Raw genomic sequence first — 20,885 nt, 5'->3', positions numbered from 1 at the left:
ATTAGGGACGGCTGGGGGGACAATTAGGGACAAAGCTAAATTAGTTGCTTTGTGCGAAATTCAAACCAAACAAACTGTCAAGAAGCCGTCAAACTCAATTCGTTTTTGTTTTTTCATTTCAGACATTGCAAAATAAATTACCACTGGCAGAATTCAGTTAAACTAAGACTTTGCAGTTAAATATTTTGTCAGCCAGGAAAAATGCTACTCTTTTCCAACTTGCAATCAGAGGAAAATATTACTTCACGTATTTAATGAAATATTAAGCAAATTATGGAAATAAATTTGAATTAGAAGATAATTTAATAATTTATATACTCCTGATGAACATGTAAAACTGGAACGTTGAATGAATAAAATAGGTTGTAAGGTTTTCTGACATTCACTGTCACTACACTTGTTTGTAATCAGGAAAATAATGAAAATTAGGTAGTTTTAATTTTTACCGACAGGCGAAAATTATTTCTTCCTTGATCTCGATCTTGCCACATGGTTACATTTTTTGGTACCTTATTTAATATTTGATCATTATTGTTTTGAGATATAACAAAAAGTCTACGTGATTATTGTTGCAGGTAAAATACTTTATCAGATATATTTTCTAGTAAAAAACTTCAAAATATTGCAAATTACATGTATATATATATCTTCTGACGTACTGTACCGGATAATTGGCTCGTTAAATTGGCCTACTGTAATACTGTTAATAGTGTTAGTATAAACCATGTAAAGTGTATTATTACAGTGGCATTACTTAATGTTTTGTGGATTATGTTGATTGTAATTTGCATATATATATATGTATGTGTTAATACTTACCTACGGCTACATTACTGTTGCTAATTGTTATACAATATAACCAGGGTGTAGCTTTAGTATTGCTTAGTGCTACTGGTATTACTTTTGTTAAGATGTGAAATTGAAATTATTTTTAAAGAATGAGTTGGAAAATGTTAATTATAAAATTAAGCCTCTGTAAAATCTGCCTAAGCCTAACCCCTGTGTATAAACTTTTATATGTATATCTACATTCAGTTTTGTGAGAAACTTCATAAAGTGTAAGTTTTATTTATCCAGTACTTACGGGAAGTATTCTAGTGTGCTGTTTACAGTATTAGTTAATAATAACTTGTAATTTCACTTTCATAAATAAATAAAACATAATTGTAATAATATTTAAAAAACAATCTCAACATTTATGCTTTAGTCAGAATAAAATTATTCAAGTCAAAGTACTGTAATAAACAATACATTAATTACCCTTTAAAGTTAATTATGTTTACATCAAACAGTCAGAGCTCGAGAAATTGAAAATTATGAAAAAGAAAGTGTTTTGAAACTGAAAAATTTGCTTTAAACTTAAAATCATTTGTTATCTAGGTTTGTTTTGTTAGTAACTATGTCATGTATTATGCATAGTGGTTTTTGGCACATTTATTATGTATAGTGTAATTTAGAACAATTAAAGGCATATTTTGCTTTTATGCAATGTAATATTGCCAAGTGTAATTCCATATGTCACTTGTTACCACAATCTTTATGTAGTTGCTTGGCACCTTGCTTCAATAAATTAGAATTACAAAACCCTTCTTTCATATTATTTTTATTACAGTTTCTAATGACATACATTTTTTATAAAGTAGGTCATTATGTATTACTGAAAATTCTCAAATACTTGGTATTTAGGACAGAAGTTACTTGTGTGTGATGAACTCCAATCTACAGAAGAGATTTTCTCTTTGTTATATATGGTTATTAATAGGTTAATGTATCTTGATGATATTTTCACTGACTGTTGTGCTTACCTTGGTCACCAAAATATTTTTTTTTGTATCATTAAATTATGAAATGCAAATGTATCTTCACATAAATGTAGATTTCATCAGATTTTTAAATATATCTGAGTCACAGGATTATTTCATTTTAAGCCATGCCCCTGTCGTGTCGATTCTACAGCCAGCGGTACCCAGAAATTGAAGATGTTGTCATGGTAAATGTTCGATCAATTGCCGAAATGGGTGCTTATGTGCATCTTTTAGAGTACAACAATATTGAGGGGATGATCCTCCTGTCTGAGTTGTCACGACGACGAATTAGATCCATCAACAAGTTGATCAGAGTGGGCCGAAGTGAATGTGTGGTAGTTATCAGGGTGGACAAAGATAAAGGTAAAAATAATATACCTTTAAGGAGCAAATCTATTATAATTCTTGGTGAAGTTTTAAGGTATTTTTCATTTTCCAGAACCTCATTAGCAAATCTGTTACAAGAAGAAATAATTAAAAGAAACATTTGTTATGGAACTGCTACTGGTATGCTGTAGTTACACAAGTTTCCTTGTCCTCAGTGGTTGTTTTCCTTTTTAAACATTATTTTGATTTAAAGTTTGTACATTTATTATTGACAAAGAAGGAAATGTGTTGTTTGAGGAATTAGGGTTAGTTGGAAGTTAAAAAATGGGGTTATTGTCATCTTTGATGGACCCTACAGTGAAAGCACTTCGTGAATCATGAGTAATTCTTTAAAATCCTTCCTGCCTGTAAGATATAATAAATCATAAAATCCATCATCAACAGTTAACTGAAATCTGTCTCATCTTTTTTCATAAACAACTTTCAACCAGTACAAAAACAGTAATTCTAGAAACAGTATGACTAGTGTCGTAGATAGATGGTACATTTGGTGAACCTCAGAATAAAAACTTGAATAAAATATGTGCTAAAACATGGTAATTTCTCAAAACTTGCCAGATCTTCATCAGAGAAATGGTGTACATCTAGCATTGCATTGCTACACAGGAAACTGCAAGGTTTATTGCAAGAATTTGTAGGAAGTCTATGCATCAAAACATTAGTCATCACCACACAAGTATAATGATTTTACTGTGTTTAACAACGTAAGCTAACTTTAAACTGTGGGTTTATGAAAATAGATTGAGAAAAGTGAATGTTGGTATCTGTAAAGTAGTTATGTACAGGAGTATAGAGGTACATGTATGATTACAAGTGGGATTCACTGTTTGAACTTTAAAAGGTCGTGTTGAAATAGTCTGTTTCTCATAAACTTCCTCATTGAATATTTCAACAGTTGCAATAAGCTTTTCTTTGTACCAACTATTTCTACTTACTAGTTTGATAGCCTGGATGTTCTAGCTAGTTGTCATAGCATAATACCTCATATTTCACAAACACATAATTGCATTTTGTACTTATCAAAGAACAAGGTATTTATTACCATTGAATTACTGTTAACGGGTCATATAGGCCTATTGGGTTCTTGTATAATTTTCCTAAGTTGTATGTCAAACAGTTAATTTGTGTGTCCACATCTTTGTTGGTTACAGGGTCCCAAATGAGTCACATGACTAAACCTGCCATCAACATCATGGTTAGGTTCATTAATTACTGCTGTGGTTACTTAAGTGCCTTGTATAGGAAGTGAATAATTTTATCTTATTTTATTTTACATACTGAGTGTTTTAACAACAAGAAAAACCTAACATTATTCAGTGTGATGTAATGTACAAACATCACTGGTAGTGAATGATATAAAAACAACTTGGTAATTTATTAGTTCAAGTGCCAGTACAATGCATTGTTTGAGAATTCATCCAAATATAACATTAAAATCAGTGCCTGGCATCAGAATTGAAATACAAATAAATCACATCAATGCACATGCCTATCATGTGTTTAGCAATAAATATTTCACTCACCAAAATGGATGAATTTGTATGCATAGTTATTGGTGAGGGGGACAGGGCCCCTAATTGTCATCACTTCTTTCCATTGCTGACTATCATTCTGTTAAAAAATGTTTTCTGATTTATAAATAAATTTTCACTTGTTTAGCTGAGAGAACATGAAACAATGATAACCATTAGATAAGACAACATAACTTTGTTTTAATTACACCTATTGCACTTTACTATGAAATGTGTACAAGTGTGTAGTTTCACATCATATTGGTGAGGGGGACAGGGCCCCTAATTGTCATCACTTCTTTCCATTGCTGACTATCATTCTGTTAAAAAATGTTTTCTGATTTATAAATAAATTTTCACTTGTTTAGCTGAGAGAACATGAAACAATGATAACCATTAGATAAGACAACATAAACTGTTTTAATTACACCTATTGCACTTTACTATGAAATGTGTACAAGTGTGTAGTTTCACATCATACTAATGGCTCACCCACATTCTTATTATGCTCTGTAGTTCCATATGAATTGAAAAATATTTGTTGAAGAAAAAAATGTTAATTACATTATTTAAATGTAGGATATATTGACTTGTCGAAAAGACGTGTTTCACCAGAAGATATCGTGAAATGTGAAGAAAAGTTTGCTAAGGCAAAAGCTGTAAGTACAAGTAGGAAGTGACCAGAGTCCTGTAATAAATACATAATTAATGTTTATATTGTAGTAAGAAGTGACCAGAGTCCTGTGATAAATACATAATTAATGTTTGTGTTGTAGTAAGAAGTGACCAGAGTCCTGTAATAAATACATAATTAATGTTTATATTGTAGTAAGAAGTGACCAGAGTCCTGTGATAAATACATAATTAATGTTTGTATTGTAGTAGGAAGTGACCAGAGTCCTGTAATAATTACATAATTAATGTTTGTATTGTAGTAAGAAGTGACCAGAGTCCTGTAATAATTACATAATTAATGTTTGTATTGTAGTAAGTGACCAGAGTCCTGTAATAAATACATAATTAATGTTTATATTGTAGTAAGTGACCAGAGTCCTGTAATACATTCATCATGTATATTATCTATATTGCATCCTAGTTTAAAATGTATAATGTTTGCAAACTGTGTGTAACTTATTGTCCATAATATAAATAGGTTTACAGAGTAAAAATGAATACTTTGTTATGATTAGTTGTAGGCTATTTTACAAAGGTTGAACTAATGTATACTGTATTAGGTTATTTTACAAAAGGTTGAACTAATGTATACTGTATTAGGTTATTTTACAAAAGGTTGAACTAATGTATACTGTATTAGGCTATTTTACAAAAGGTTGAACTAATGTATACTGTATTAGGCTATTTTACAAAAGGTTGAACTAATGTATACTGTATTAGGCTATTTTACAAAAGGTTGAACTAATGTATACTGTATTAGGCTATTTTACAAAAGGTTGAACTAATGTATACTGTATTAGGCTATTTTACAAAAGGTTGAACTAATGTATACTGTATTAGGCTATTTTACAAAAGGTTGAACTAATGTATACTGTATTAGGTTATTTTACAAAAGGTTGAACTAATGTATACTGTATTAGGCTATTTTACAAAAGGTTGAACTAATGTATACTGTATTAGGCTATTTTACAAAAGGTTGAACTAATGTATACTGTATTAGGTTATTTTACAAAAGGTTGAACTAATGTATACTGTATTAGGCTATTTTACAAAAGGTTGAACTAATGTATACTGTATTAGGCTATTTTACAAAAGGTTGAACTAATGTATACTGTATTAAGCTATTTTACAAAAGGTTGAACTAATGTATACTGTATTAGGTTATTTTACAAAAGGTTGAACTAATGTATACTGTATTAGGTTATTTTACAAAAGGTTGAACTAATGTATACTGTATTAGGCTATTTTACAAAAGGTTGAACTAATGTATACTGTATTAGGTTATTTTACAAAAGGTTGAACTAATGTATTATGAATCTTCTAATGTTATAATGTATTATGAATCTTCTGATGTTATTATGTATTTGATATAGTTTTTTTTTTTGCTCCTTGGAAAGTGACAATTCAATCAGTAAAGGTGGTGTTGGTCAGATTCTGGTGTTATGACTAACCACTATTCATGGTTGGCCAGATTCTGGTGTTATGACTAACCACTATTCATGGTTGGCCAGATTCTGGTGTTATGGGTTGGCCAGATTCTGGTGTTATGACTAACCACTATTCATGGTTGGCCAGATTCTGGTGTTATGACTAACCACTATTCATGGTTGGCCAGATTCTGGTGTTATGACTAACCACTATCCATGGTTGGCCAGATTCTGGTGTTGTGGCTAACCAGTGCTCATGGTTGGCCAGATTCTGGTGTTGTGGCTAACCAATATTCATGGTTGGCCAGATTCTGGTGTTGTGGCTAACCAATATTCATGGTTGGCCAGATTCTGTGTTGTGGCTAACCAGTGCTCATGGTTGGCCAGATTCTGGTGTTGTGGCTAACCAGTGCTCATGGTTGGCCAGATTCTGGTGTTGTGGCTAACCAGTATTCATGGTTGGCCAGATTCTGGTGTTATGACTAACCAGTATTCATGGTTGGCCAGATTCTGGTGTTGTGACTAACCACTATTCATGGTTGGCCAGATTCTGGTGTTGTGGCTAACCACTATTCATGGTTGGCCAGATTCTGGTGTTGTGACTAACCACTATTCATGGTTGGCCAGATTCTGGTGTCGTGGCTAACCAGTGCTCATGGTTGGCCAGATTCTGGTGTCGTGGCTAACCAGTGCTCATGGTTGGCCAGATTCTGGTGTCGTGGCTAACCAGTGCTCATGGTTGGCCAGATTCTGGTATTGTGGCTGACCAATATTCATGGTTGGCCAGATTCTGGTATTGTGGCTAACCAATATTCATGGTTGGCCAGATTCTGGTGTTGTGGCTAACCAGTACTCATGGTCGGTCAGATCCTGGTATAGTGGCTAACCGTTATTCATGGTTGGTCAGATCCTGGTATAGTGGCTAACCAGTACTCATGGTTGGTCAGATCCTGGTATAGTGGCTAACCGTTATTCATGGTTGGTCAGATCCTGGTATAGTGGCTAACCAGTACTCATGGTCGGTCAGATCCTGGTATAGTGGCTAACCGTTATTCATGGTTGGTCAGATCCTGGTATAGTGGCTAACCAGTACTCATGGTTGGTCAGATCCTGGTATAGTGGCTAACCGTTATTCATGGTTGGTCAGATCCTGGTATAGTGGCTAACCAGTATTCATGGTTGGTCAGATCCTGGTATAGTGGCTGTCTACTCTTAATAACTTTATTTAATCTCTGTATAACTTTGACAGAGGTGCTGATTTCTTGTCCATATCCAGAAAAACCCTTTATGTAAGTAGTTTACTGTTTAGAAATGTGTATTGATTGTTTATAGTAACAGTACTGGCATGAGTTGAATTATAAAACCCTTTATGTAAGTAGTTTACTGTTTAGAAAAGTGTATTGATTGTTTATAGTAACAGTACTGGCATGAGTTGAATTATAAAACCCTTTATGTAAGTAGTTTACTGTTTAGAAAAGTGTATTGATTGTTTATAGTAACAGTACTGGCATGAGTTGAATTATAAAACCCTTTATGTAAGTAGTTTACTGTTTAGAAAAGTGTATTGATTGTTTATAGTAACAGTACTGGCATGAGTTGAATTATAAAACCCTTTATGAGTAGTTTACTGTTTAGAAAAGTGTATTGATTGTTTATAGTAACAGTACTGGCATGAGTTGAATTATATTGAGCTAAGCCTTTTATTATTGTTAATATAAGGATAGTGTTGTTACTGATGGTTACAAAATTTAAATAAATATACACAATTCATTTTAAAAGTGTGTTGTTTCAGTTGGTTATTGTGGGTTTATTTTAAAGAAGTGGGAAGATGTTGAAATTATCTTGTGTGATGTAAAAATGTTCTGTTTATGTGGTGGGATTTCAGAATTAAACAGCAAGTCCAGTATAACCTTGAGTAAGTTCTGGTTAGCCTAACGACAGTTCACTGATAATTTATCAGTAAAATGGAAGTACCTGCGATCTGAGGAGTGTATGGAATATGCGAGAACCTGCAGATGTTTCATAACATCTTAAAAACGTCATCTACACCAGCAAACTAAGTTGATCCAAATAAGTGATCGAAATGAGACTGAAGCCTCTTCCTGAAAAAAAAAAAATCTTATGACAACAAAACAGTGTAATATTTTTAATGAATAACAATTCTTTAAATTAACTGTTAAAATGAAATTCAGAGGTTGATCTTACCAAACAATGTATTCTGTCACAGTTTAAGGGAAGACTGAGCTGTAAGAAGATGGACAAATGTCTGATGTTAAAAAATTCTTTGAGGTCAGTAACATCAGTACTAATAATCCCATTACATTTCTAGGTGAACAGCATTTTAAGACATGTAGCAGGGATATTGGGTTATGATGACCAACAGCTGGAGAACCTCTACAAGAAGACTGCTTGGTATTTTGATGAAAAGTTTAAGAAAGCTGCAAGTTCTTACGATGTTTTCAAGCACGCCGTATCGTAAGTTAAAACTGTGTCGATTATTTGTAACTTTGATGTTTCGTCACTGCACCTACTGGTAATCCTGAGAACTTATGATGCTTTTTTTTTTTTTTTAATTTTACGCAAAGTGACACAAGGGCTATCTGCACTAGCCGTCCCTAATTTAGCAGTGTAAGACTAGAGGGAAGAAAGCTAGTCATCACCGCCCACCACCAACTCTTGGGCTACTCTTTTACTAACTAATAGTAGGATTGACCATAACATTATAATGCCCCCATGGCTGAAAGGGCGAGCATTTTTAGTGTGACAGAGATTTGAACCCACGACCCTCACATTATGAGTTGAACGCGTTAACCCACCTGGCCGTCCAGGATTAGGTATCAATATACTCTGTACACATGGCACAGATTGTCCATTGGTCACCTTTGTCCTTAATAGCAAACTAAAAAAAAACTTTAAAACATGTCACAGCAATACTAACTGGCAAACCATTTGTAGACCACATGCAAATATTCTGTAGTGAACACAGAAATGTTTACAAAAAAATAAATTTATTTGTTTAGATAATTATTTAACTTAAGTTGGTTGTTGTTGAATAAATAGTGGCGAACAAACAGGCATACTTATGTGGACTTACAACTTGAGACAAACAATATGCACATAACAGTGTAAAGAAATATGAAACATAACAGTGTGATAGTTAAGACAGTTAGATACAACAAATAAAATGCTTGGTTGACCCAAGATAATTTTTGATACCTAGTTTAAAAGCCAATTTTCTTTGTTTCTTTATTTTCAGATATCAAAATGTTATTTTGCATGTCTAAGTTCAGTCTTAAATCAACAATTTTAGAGAAGTATGTAAAAGTCTTCAGTTGTTTTTATTAGTTGTTTGTTGGCTGTCATTTCATCCTTGTAATTAAAATACCAGGTTTTAACATTCTATAGGAAAGAACACATCCATTGGTTTAATGTGTGGTGATGGTTTATTGTACCTTATTATGGTGATAACAAATATTTATGTTTTTAATAAATAGTGTAAACCACTAAGTGTTTTAATTCTGTGAAATTTTTATTAACCATTTGTGATGTTAAAAAACCGTGTCACTTCAAGAACGCTCAGGATAAAATAAAAACCCGATAGCTCAACCTATAGGGTTTTTAATTCATTTTCGTTAACCAAACAGTGCATTTTGTTTCTTTCCAGTGACCCGTCCATACTGGATGAATGCAACCTTGATGAAAAGACCAAAGAGGTTCTTGTGAACAACATTAATCAGCGTCTTACTCCTCAGTCTGTCAAAATAAGAGCTGGTAATTTAGTTTGTACTTCCAGTAATGAGCTTAACCTGTAGAGTACTTCCTGTAATGAGCTTAACCTGTAGAGTACTTCCTGTAATGAGCTTAACCTGGTCTCTGTAGAGTACTTCCTGTAATGAGCTTAACCTGGTCTCTGTAGAGTACTTCCTGTAATGAGCTTAACCTGGTCTCTGTAGAGTACTTCCTGTAATGAGCTTAACCTGGTCTCTGTAGAGTACTTCCTGTAATGAGCTTAACCTGGTCTCTGTAGAGTACTTCCTGTAATGAGCTTAACCTGGTCTCTGTAGAGTACTTCCTGTAATGAGCTTAACCTGGTCTCTGTAGAGTACTTCCTGTAATGAGCTTAACCTGGTCTCTGTAGAGTACTTCCTGTAATGAGCTTAACCTGGTCTCTGTAGAGTACTTCCTGTAATGAGCTTAACCTGTAGAGTACTCCTGTAGAGTACTTCCTGTAATGAGCTTAACCTGTCTTAACCTGTAGAGTACTTCCTGTAATGAGCTTAACCTGTAGAGTACTTCCTGTAATGAGCTTAACCTGTAGAGTACTTCCTGTAATGAGCTTAACCTGTGGTACTCCTGTAGAGTACTTCCTGTAATGAGCTTAACCTGTAGAGTACTTCCTGTAATGAGCTTAACCTGTAGAGTACTTCCTGTAATGAGCTTAACCTGTAGAGTAATGAGCTGTAATGAGCTTAACCTGTAGAGTACTTCCTGTAATGAGCTTAACCTGGTCTCCTGTAGAGTACTTCCTGTAATGAGCTTAACCTGGTCTCTGTAGAGTACTTCCTGTAATGAGCTTAACCTGGTCTCTGTAGAGTACTTCCTGTAATGAGCTTAACCTGGTCTCTGTAGAGTACTTCCTGTAATGAGCTTAACCTGGTCTCTGTAGAGTACTTCCTGTAATGAGCTTAACCTGTAGAGTACTTCCTGTAATGAGCTTAACCTGTAGAGTACTTCCTGTAATGAGCTTAACCTGTAGAGTACTTCCTGTAATGAGCTTAACCTGTAGAGTACTTCCTGTAATGAGCTTAACCTGTAGTCTGTAGAGTACTTCCTGTAATGAGCTTAACCTGGTCTCTGTAGAGTACTTCCTGTAATGAGCTTAACCTGTAGAGTACTTCCTGTAATGAGCTTAACCTTAACCTGTAGAGTACTTCCTGTAATGAGCTTAACCTGGTCTCTGTAGAGTACTTCCTGTAATGAGCTTAACCTGGTCTCTGTAGAGTACTTCCTGTAATGAGCTTAACCTGTAGAGTACTTCCTGTAATCAGCTTAACCTGTAGAGTACTTCCTGTAATGAGCTTAACCTGTAGAGTACTTCCTGTAATGAGCTTAACCTGTAGAGTACTTCCTGTAATGAGCTTAACCTGGTCTCTGTAGAGTACTTCCTGTAATGAGCTTAACCTGTAGAGTACTTCCTGTAATGAGCTTAACCTGTAGAGTACTTCCTGTAATGAGCTTAACCTGGTCTCTGTAGAGTACTTCCTGTAATGAGCTTAACCTGGTCTCTGTAGAGTACTTCCTGTAATGAGCTTAACCTGTAGAGTACTTCCTGTAATGAGCTTAACCTGGTCTCTGTAGAGTACTTCCTGTAATGAGCTTAACCTGGTCTCTGTAGAGTACTTCCTGTAATGAGCTTAACCTGGTCTCTGTAGAGTACTTCCTATAATGAGCTTAACCTGGTCTCTGTAGAGTACTTCCTATAATGAGCTTAACCTGGTCTCTGTAGAGTACTTCCTGTAATGAGCTTAACCTGGTCTCTGTAGAGTACTTCCTGTAATGAGCTTAACCTGGTCTCTATAGAGTACTTCCTGTAATGAGCTTAACCTGGTCTCTGTAGAGTACTTCCTGTAATGAGCTTAACCTGGTCTCTGTAGAGTACTTCCTGTAATGAGCTTAACCTGGTCTCTGTAGAGTACTTCCTGTAATGAGCTTAACCTGGTCTCTGTAGAGTACTTCCTGTAATGAGCTTAACCTGGTCTCTGTAGAGTACTTCCTGTAATGAGCTTAACCTGGTCTCTGTAGAGTACTTCCTGTAATGAGCTTAACCTGGTCTCTGTAGAGTACTTCCTGTAATGAGCTTAACCTGGTCTCTGTAGAGTACTTCCTGTAATGAGCTTAACCTGGTCTCTGTAGAGTACTTCCTGTAATGAGCTTAACCTGGTCTCTGTAGAGTACTTCCTGTAATGAGCTTAACCTGGTCTCTGTAGAGTACTTCCTGTAATGAGCTTAACCTGGTCTCTGTAGAGTACTTCCTGTAATGAGCTTAACCTGGTAATGAGCTTAACTGGTCTATAGAGTACTTCCTGTAATGAGCTTAACCTGGTCTCTGTAGAGTACTTCCTGTAATGAGCTTAACCTGGTCTCTGTAGAGTACTTCCTGTAATGAGCTTAACCTGGTCTCTGTAGAGTACTTCCTATAATGAGCTTAACCTGGTCTCTGTAGAGTACTTCCTATAATGAGCTTAACCTGGTCTCTGTAGAGTACTTCCTGTAATGAGCTTAACCTGGTCTCTGTAGAGTACTTCCTGTAATGAGCTTAACCTGGTCTCTGTAGAGTACTTCCTGTAATGAGCTTAACCTGGTCTCTGTAGAGTACTTCCTGTAATGAGCTTAACCTGGTCTCTGTAGAGTACTTCCTGTAATGAGCTTAACCTGGTCTCTGTAGAGTACTTCCTGTAATGAGCTTAACCTGGTCTCTGTAGAGTACTTCCTGTAATGAGCTTAACCTGGTCTCTGTAGAGTACTTCCTGTAATGAGCTTAACCTGGTCTCTGTAGAGTACTTCCTGTAATGAGCTTAACCTGGTCTCTGTAGAGTACTTCCTGTAATGAGCTTAACCTGGTCTCTGTAGAGTACTTCCTGTAATGAGCTTAACCTGGTCTCTGTAGAGTACTTCCTGTAATGAGCTTAACCTGGTCTCTGTAGAGTACTTCCTGTAATGAGCTTAACCTGGTCTCTGTAGAGTACTTCCTGTAATGAGCTTAACCTGGTCTCTATAGAGTACTTCCTGTAATGAGCTTAACCTGGTCTCTGTAGAGTACTTCCTGTAATGAGCTTAACCTGGTCTCTGTAGAGTACTTCCTGTAATGAGCTTAACCTGGTCTCTATAGAGTACTTCCTGTAATGAGCTTAACCTGGTCTCTGTAGAGTACTTCCTGTAATGAGCTTAACCTGGTATCTGTAGAGTACTTCCTGTAATGAGCTTAACCTGGTATCTGTAGAGTACTTCCTGTAATGAGCTTAACCTGGTCTCTGTAGAGTACTTCCTATAATGAGCTTAACCTGGTCTCTGTAGAGTACTTCCTATAATGAGCTTAACCTGGTCTCTGTAGAGTACTTCCTGTAATGAGCTGGTCTCACAGGGGAGCATTGTCACAAGAAAAAGATGGTTTCTTTGGAGCATGATTACTTGTCCTACAACCCTTGGCTCATTTTTGAAGCATGGGTGTCGTGTCGGGGAAGTAAAAAGTTAATTTTTCACAATTATGAAGAAGGTATGGGATATTTAGAATTTGTGTACAAAAGGTTTTTACCTACCGCAATATCTTCATTAGAAAGTCAGTCATATTCTGAAACTTATGTTAAATATGTCAGTACAAACTTTTATCACAGAAATATTTCCCTATGAACATTGTCTTCCTTGTAAATTTTTGCATAATTTTTTATGTGAATGACCTTTATACCTTTCCAGATAAAAAAGGCCCTCACTCAATACACCTATTACCAGATTTTTTGTTCTTTATAACACATCGTGGTGATTGGAAAAACGGAATTTCTTACCCATCCTGTATTTACAGACACAAGACATTTTTCTGTCTCTTTATAAAATGGATTCAGTTCTTAAAGTTTGTAAAACTTCTAATGTGTGGACATCCAAAGTTTTGAAATTTCTAAATTCAGATTTTCATGATTAGGCTTGAGCAGTAATTCGATAATCTGACTTGTTTTTCTTCATTGATAATTGTGATGTTTTGTTCACAGATATTGAAGTTTCTTGTTATGGATATGAAGGGATTGATGCTGTGAAAAATGCTTTACGTGCTGGAATAAACTGTTCAACGGAATGTATGCCTGTCAAAGTAGGAAACTCGTGTTTAGCTAGCTCTAAGTTGTCAGCTTAGTTTTATCTGTATTAATATATTACTGACTGTTGGAGGTAATTTAAGTAGATATAGAATTAATGTGTGAAGTGGCTGGCTAGCAGTCACTCTCTTTGGTAGGTGTTTTATATCTATGCTGTATGTTTTTCTCATAAAAATTATATAGTGAGGCTTACCATCTTTATTTTCTTATGTAAAAGCAGTACAATGAAAAACATAAAAATGTACTATAAATTGTTATATGAATAACAAGCACTCCTCTACTTTTATCGTGGCATGAACGTGTGTTTGATGTATTACAGAGGTTTCCTTATTTGATTTGTTTTACAGAACAACCAACATGTTGAGTTTTACTTAGGAAACTTTCCATGTTTGATTGGTTTTCAGAAGTCAATTTTAGCTTCACATAAAGATTATTTTAACTGGATTGTAAAGTTTATCCACCACTTTACAAAAACCTAAGTAGAGATCTGTCACTTTCATTTGTAGTTTCACACAAACAATTTAAGTTGAGAAAGATTATAATAATCAGTAACTTCCTTGTAGGTTAATAATACTTTAAACATTGAAATGAGGATTCTTAAAATTCAGGGTGTTTCTGAGAAGTTAATACATTAGTTTAATAATAGTGGTGATATAGAGGGTTTATCTAGCTGTTTTTATATATTAATTTAGATCAATCTAATAGCACCTCCACTATATGTTATCACCACAACTACCATGGAACGGCCAGATGGTTTAAAAGCACTGAGTGAAGCCATTGACAAGATACAAGAAGCTATTCAGACCTCTGGTGGTGTGTTTCACGTCAAAAACCCAGTACGTAAACACTTAAGGATACGTATTTACCATCAAGAGTTCTGTGTCGTGGAGACATTAAGAATAGTTATTTATACATTTAGTAAATGTTACTTCATAATGTTATTCACTTATTAAGGTTAAATGAAAATAACTGTTACATGTAGTAGCATTTTAGGGTTAGGAAATTTATCAGCATTTCTGAAGTTCGGTACTAGTTTATTTCATCTATTACTAATGTCAACCTCTGTAAAGATATTTTTATTTGATTTAGCCAAAGGTGGTAACTGAAACTGATGAAGTGGAACTTGCTAAGCAACTGGAAAGACTAGAAATGGCCAATGCTGAGGTGGCAGGGGATGATGATGACGAAGAAGCTGGAAGCGAAGGCGAAGATGAAGGAGAGGACCAACCATAGATTAAGGTGTTAAAACATTTCAGATTTTACTACAGAACAGTCCCACTTGGTTAAAATATTCTAAATTGTTAAGGGTTTTGTTTTTTTCCTAATTGTATTAAATACAGGTGTCCACTATTGGAGTTTAAAGATATTCACCAGGAAATGATGAATAAAATACCTATCAAAAATATTCAGTTATCTTCACCGAGAGTGAACGTTTGAATTGTTAGGAGTACGTGAAGCACCAGATACGTTACATAATTGACCTTACTGCATTTAGTTTCAATCCCTGTATTGTTTTTCTTACACTGAATAACTAAATCTTTTTGTTTTACTTGTACAGAATATTGTACTGTAGCGAGATTTAGCTCCACCTATTGTTAGAAAAATACTATTTAAAATGCTTGTTTTATTGTTGTGGAAGGGGTGTTCCTTATTGCACACAAAGGTTGAAACTCCAAAGGATCACAAATCCCAGACAAGGATATAGCTGTGTAATTATTGAAGTAACATACCCCTTCCTAACCTGGCCCCAATTAGATTCCAACGTTTTATAAAACCAGGAAAGAAATTATGTTAGGAATCTCTCCTTCATGAATTATTTGATGTTTTAAAAGCAGGGTTTCTGTCATATCCAAGTGGTTTTTCTAAGAGTAAAGTTCATATTCATGGAACCATTCACCAACAGAAGTAATCTTTTTCGTTTTAAGATATTTTTTAATTATGTTTACGATCTAAATTTATAATATATAGTCAAATCCCCCATTTATTAAGTGATTACGAACTTGTAAGTACCATTCCCTCAAAAGAAATATTACTGTAACTACAGTGAGCTCCATTAAAGTTTGATATGTTTCTTTTACCGAGTTCAAAAAAATTCGTTATTTTCGGTAATTTGTCTTCTATAACATATAATAGTGTGATAGAAGCTTTAACGTTCATAAAAAGATGTTCAAGAAAACTTGTATTTCAAATACTAAGTTTAGTATCTTTAAATGAACTGTGGACAGACGTTCTCGAACTTTTAAACATTGACCGCTGGTGGATAATACTTACAGCTTTTGAAATGAGTGAATTATTATTGTCACATCCTAGTTCTTGTAACTCATCTGTTCGTTTATTTATAAAACTGTAAAAACATCGCTAGAACCTGAAAACTGTAAGTAACCAATTCCGATTTATGTTTAAGAAAATATTTTACACAAAAAGTGTCAATTAATTATTTAAAGTAGTTTTAATAATAATAATACAATTTACAACAATTCCATTGGAACTGAAATATAGAATGTTTGTAATACATACAATAAAAACGTCTTCGATATTTCAACTGTTACTTCTTAGGCCTAGTTTGAGAGTAAGTAGCAAAAAATTCACGGTTTCTCCTACGGCTACTATTCCTCAAAAACAAAAATCACTTACTTCACACAATTCACTATGAAGTATGAAAATTAAAAAAAAAAATACTATATACCTTCTTACAAGCAATATGTCTGATTTACATGGGCCAGATAATATCGAAAACACTTGGTGTAATTAATTTTCACTGGAAGAACTAACCAGTTGTTTTAAAAAAAATTTTCAAAAAAAATTACACTTCTGTCGCATCAAATAAAATGATGTAGTAAATTGATAACGTAGCTTTTTACGTTAAAATTAAACACGAAGTTTATAGCAAGTGAAAAATATAACAAAAAAGTAAAACATACACCAGTATATTTCCTGCGATAAAAACTAGGATGAATGGCTGGAGATTGTAAAGTCAAGAAGTTTTGCCGAAATTTATCGATTATTGTTTCCGAAAACGTCATTTCATCGTTAAACACAAAGAAAAAATTTAGTTTGGAACTTGAAATAGAAAACTAAAAAGTTAAACTTTTAAGATATATGAACACGGCTACAAAACGAAGATGTGCTTTCACGAAAAGGTGGAATGAATATTGTAAAGTAAGGACAAACAAATTAATTCAGGATTCAAAATGACGACAAACGTACCAGTTGTAACAAAAAATGTATAACAGTTGTCTTCAGTCTTAAATGAATACAGACGAGAAACAAGCACGAGATATTCTTTAAAATGTTACTGAAATTAAGATTTCATCGCATTTTGAACGATCGTATTAATCAAAATAATACTAGAAATAAACGACCTTATTACGTCAAATGGTTGTTTTTATTTTATTAGACTCTCAACGTTTCATTCCATTAGCTTTCCGCTAAAAAACCGTAACCTACAGTAATAAGCACTATAGATACGGTTTATGTTAGTGGAACGCTAATATTAAAAAAAACAAAGCGAAACACTACATCCAATAAAAAAAACAAACAATAATTGTTTATTTCTAGTATCAAAATGTTTTCTATAAACCAATATGCACAACAGAAATTAAGTAATTCGAATAATATATCAAAAACTTCTATATATATTCGTATCAAAAACGTGAATTGGCCTAAACCAAGTTACGATATTGTTGTTTTTTTTGTACATTAACAAATTAATATATTCGCATGATAACAAGCAGTCAATAGATCGGTCCTGCTACCCCGTCACGCTAGACAATTAAAATTCAACGAAAGTCACTTGAACTTATTTTTAGGGCAGTATCTTATTGTGTGGGCGGTGTCTCCACCTCCGTTTTGACAAATGGGACAGTTGTAACGTCTCAAAATTGGACAGACGATCTTACCACTTGTATTTCTCAGAACATGACTCTTGTAAAAACGCACTTCTTCGCCATTGTTTTTACAAAATACACATTCTTGGGGCCTCTTCTTGCGTTTTTTTGGAGGTCGTTGCTTATTGGTTGGACCCTGGACAGTTAAAAAATCGGAATCTTTTCCGTTCTGTACAAAATCGCTGCGAACGTAATCTGTAATTGAAAATAAATAAATATTACAATCTCTTTGAAGTTAGAAGGTGGCGCAGCGTGGAATTTACAAAACTAAAATATGGGACTTTTCTATTGTTACCGCCTTCTGTTTTAACATCATACTTTGTTGTTTCAAGAGCTCAAATATGTGAAATAAGAACTTTTATTTAAAAACAAAAGCTTAATTTTGAAAGTAAAAATTTATGGCTGTTGAGTGAACAAAACAAATGTCTACCAATTGGGTTACTGTAATAAATAGGTTACACATCATTAACCGCAATGAACGTTAGGCGCAAAATTACGTAATAAGTTATCTACGCTCCACTCACCCTGGGCAACGAAACCCGATTTTCAGTTTTAATAAACGATTCAGAATAGCTTACTGGTGGGCTCCGGGTGATGAATAGTTAAGTTTAACGTATCTTTAGAATAGTGGACTATCTGGATCACAAACAGATTTCTATGTACAGTCGCGCGGAAAACAAGTACCAACATAATCAACAAAGTTGGGTGAAGAAAAAATAGCAAAGCACATGCTACGTTTTATCCCGATATTAAGTAACATTATGTTGTATAAAGTTTTGGAGCTAGTATGACCAAACTTGACACACAGAGTAGGTGTCCTTACCTAAAGGAACTACAAGACATCGGGTAGGTAACTTTTAGGGATCAAGCTGTTGTCATATGTTCAGTTCCTGTGATACCCCGTCCTCGAGTTCAAAGTAGGCACACAAGAGATAATTTTTTGTTTTGCTTTTATAGATATGAAAACCCATCGAGATATTTGTAGAAGTTGCATTTCAAAACAAGTTATAATGTTAAGACTAGCAAGATAAGTATGTCAAAGCGACATGTAGATTACCAAAATGTTTAAAATTGTAGGAGTGATTCGCAACCTACTATCGTAGTTGGCTGGTTGGTTGATTTAGTGTTTTATGGCACAAAGCAGCTAGGCTATCTGTGCAATCGTAGTTGACAAGTTATATTTGTTTATGATACAGATTCTTAAAGTTTAGAATAGGGATCTTTTGCGTTTCATACTATAATACTTATGATAGTAAACAATGGAAACTGCCGCAGAGCCAATAATAAATATCTAATTTCTCGGTGGATCACCTTCACTCTTTAATTTGACGAAAAGCCTGCTTAATACCAGTAAAACCAAAACCCAACTCATATTTCGTAATAGTAACTTTTGAACGTGAGTAGCACACCTTTTTTTACACCTCGTAACACTAGTCAAGATCGTAAATTAAGAAGACCTTTTTATAAATTAGGGTAGAACTGAGATTGTTGGGGTTTTTTACGAATTTGAGCGAACGAAAGGTTCATAACTTACTCATTTGGTGTTGAATACTCATGGTTTCTAAGGACCTCAACAACTTCTGCATTTCGTCCACGAGAGACAGATTGGATGGTGGATAAAGCGTTGACAAATCAACTGGGAGACCGTATCTAAACGCGTCCATTATCGTCTCTTTGATCGAGATTTCGTCGGGTGTTTTGCGAGACCTGAGTAAGTCAGGTTCTCCAGCACTCGCCTCGTTCTTTAGATTATCGCTAACTTAAAACACCACACAACAACCTTATTTGTGAGTTGGCGTTGGAAGGTTGACCAATCACAACCGATTAGTTTCTTGATTGGTTACAAAATAAAGAGGCGTGGCTTTAAGGTCACGTGAATCATTTTATCTTATTATAACTGCAGTCCTTTCATTGTTGTAATTACTAATTATATGTTCATTAATCTAATCGGTAAGCTCAAAACACTACAAAATCAACTGATTCGAGCAGCTTTCTGACTAGTACACTGAATTACCTAGATTCGTTAAATATACTTATCTAGCTTCTCGGAAAACTTTTAAAAATTAGCTGAAAGATATACGGATATCTAATACAAGAAACACAGTAACACAATAATGTTCAGTGCTAGCAGAACATTCGCTAGTTTCAATATTATATCTGTAATAATAATGTATTTCCTTCATTTCAGTCATAACTCAGGCACTTAGAAATATTCGACGTCCGTGTAAAAGTGGGTTTTTCTCGGGTCATTCCCGTTTGTTTTTTTCCCACAACAAAATTCTGGATATAAGATATATATCCACCTCTTGTTTTTGTGCTATTTCTCAAAGGCCCCGGCATGGCCAGATTGGTTAAGGCGTTCGACTCGTAATCCGAGGGGCGTGAGTTCAATTCCCCGTCACACCAAACATGCTCGCCCTTTCAGCCGTGGGGCGTTATAATGTACGATCAATCCCACTATTCATTGGTAAAAGAGTAGCCCAAGAGTTGGCGGTGGGTGGTAATGACTAGCTGCCTTCCCTCTAGTCTTACACTGCTAAATTAGGGACGGCTAGAGCAGATAGCGTTCGAGTAGCTTTGCGTGAAATTCAGAAAACAAACAAACAAGCTATTTCCCAATCGCGGTCGCGAGCGAATGCCGTCTTCGTTTTCCTTCCTTGTTTTGCTCGCCCAAAACATTGCGTGTAAAAGTGTCATTCTGTATTTTTACCTCTCCCATGTAAATATAAATCTTTTTCTCACGGGTTGAGGGTGAAGAGAAAACGTTTTTCTGAAACCCCCAGTCTAAAATCAAAATTACTATCATAATATTACTGTTATAAAAATAAAGTATATGTACGTGTTTTGTTTTTTTTCACTTTATACTCTGTGGTAAACACACAATTTTACGTATAAATTGTTTGTTTTTTTTCATGACCGATAGGATTTGCATAATAATTTTACACTTTTGTCTATTACAACGCTTGGTTTGTTTGTTTTTTGAATTTCGCACAAAGCTATTCGAGGGTTATCTGTGCTAGCTGTCCCTAATTTAGCAGTCATGACCACCCCCACCGTCAACTCTTGGGCTACTCTTTTACCAACGTCACATTATAACGCCCCCACGGCTGAAAGGGCGAGCATGTTTGGCGCGACGGGGATGCGAACCCGCGACCCTCACATTACGAGTCGCACGCCTTAACACGCTTGACCATGCCGCGCCAAAAATTATTAAAATTAAAAGTACTAATTATACGTTCCTCCCCTATAACTCGTATATCACTACGGATACAGACAAAATCTGCAAAATTGATACAGATTTTAGAAACATCATTTCCAAATGCTGTTGATT

General features: G+C 34.8%; 2 protein-coding genes across 2 annotated transcripts; one reads left to right on the top strand and one right to left on the bottom strand.

Annotated features, from left to right (window-relative positions):
* The first annotated feature begins 420 nt into the window (after positions 1 to 420).
* LOC143253999 (eukaryotic translation initiation factor 2 subunit 1-like) lies at positions 421 to 16,209 on the top strand. The gene is made up of 8 exons (XM_076508697.1): positions 421 to 575; positions 1,929 to 2,168; positions 4,283 to 4,362; positions 8,135 to 8,280; positions 9,470 to 9,576; positions 13,566 to 13,663; positions 14,360 to 14,503; positions 14,757 to 16,209. Exons 2-8 carry the CDS (start codon positions 1,931 to 1,933, stop codon positions 14,898 to 14,900), a joined length of 957 nt encoding a protein of 318 aa, XP_076364812.1. The 5' UTR covers positions 421 to 575; positions 1,929 to 1,930; the 3' UTR covers positions 14,901 to 16,209.
* On the bottom strand, positions 15,154 to 19,317 carry LOC143254000 (nanos homolog 1-like). The gene is made up of 2 exons (XM_076508698.1): positions 19,089 to 19,317; positions 15,154 to 17,749 (listed from the first exon to the last, which is right to left on the bottom strand). Exons 1-2 carry the CDS (start codon positions 19,216 to 19,218, stop codon positions 17,457 to 17,459), a joined length of 423 nt encoding a protein of 140 aa, XP_076364813.1. The 5' UTR covers positions 19,219 to 19,317; the 3' UTR covers positions 15,154 to 17,456.
* Between the last annotated feature and the right edge of the window lie 1,568 nt (positions 19,318 to 20,885).

The sequence above is a fragment of the Tachypleus tridentatus genome, chromosome 6 (genome assembly GCF_004210375.1).
Source record: "Tachypleus tridentatus isolate NWPU-2018 chromosome 6, ASM421037v1, whole genome shotgun sequence".
NCBI classification, from domain to species: Eukaryota; Metazoa; Arthropoda; class Merostomata; order Xiphosura; family Limulidae; genus Tachypleus; species Tachypleus tridentatus.
The sequence above is the reverse complement of the archived record's forward strand: the minus strand, read 5'-3'. Positions and strand labels throughout refer to the sequence as shown.

Excerpts from the sequence above, each read along its gene's own strand:
- LOC143253999 (XM_076508697.1), top strand. The coding sequence starts at position 1,931 with ATGCCCCTGTCGTGTCGATTCTACAGCCAGCGGTACCCAGAAATTGAA. Across the intron at positions 9,577-13,565 it reads GTCTGTCAAAATAAGAGCTG|ATATTGAAGTTTCTTGTTAT; the intron begins GTAATTTAGTTT and ends TTTTGTTCACAG. Across the intron at positions 13,664-14,359 it reads CGGAATGTATGCCTGTCAAA|ATCAATCTAATAGCACCTCC; the intron begins GTAGGAAACTCG and ends ATATTAATTTAG.
- LOC143254000 (XM_076508698.1), bottom strand. The coding sequence starts at position 19,218 with ATGGACGCGTTTAGATACGGTCTCCCAGTTGATTTGTCAACGCTTTAT. Across the intron at positions 17,750-19,088 it reads GAGTATTCAACACCAAATGA|ATTACGTTCGCAGCGATTTT; the intron begins GTAAGTTATGAA and ends TTTCAATTACAG.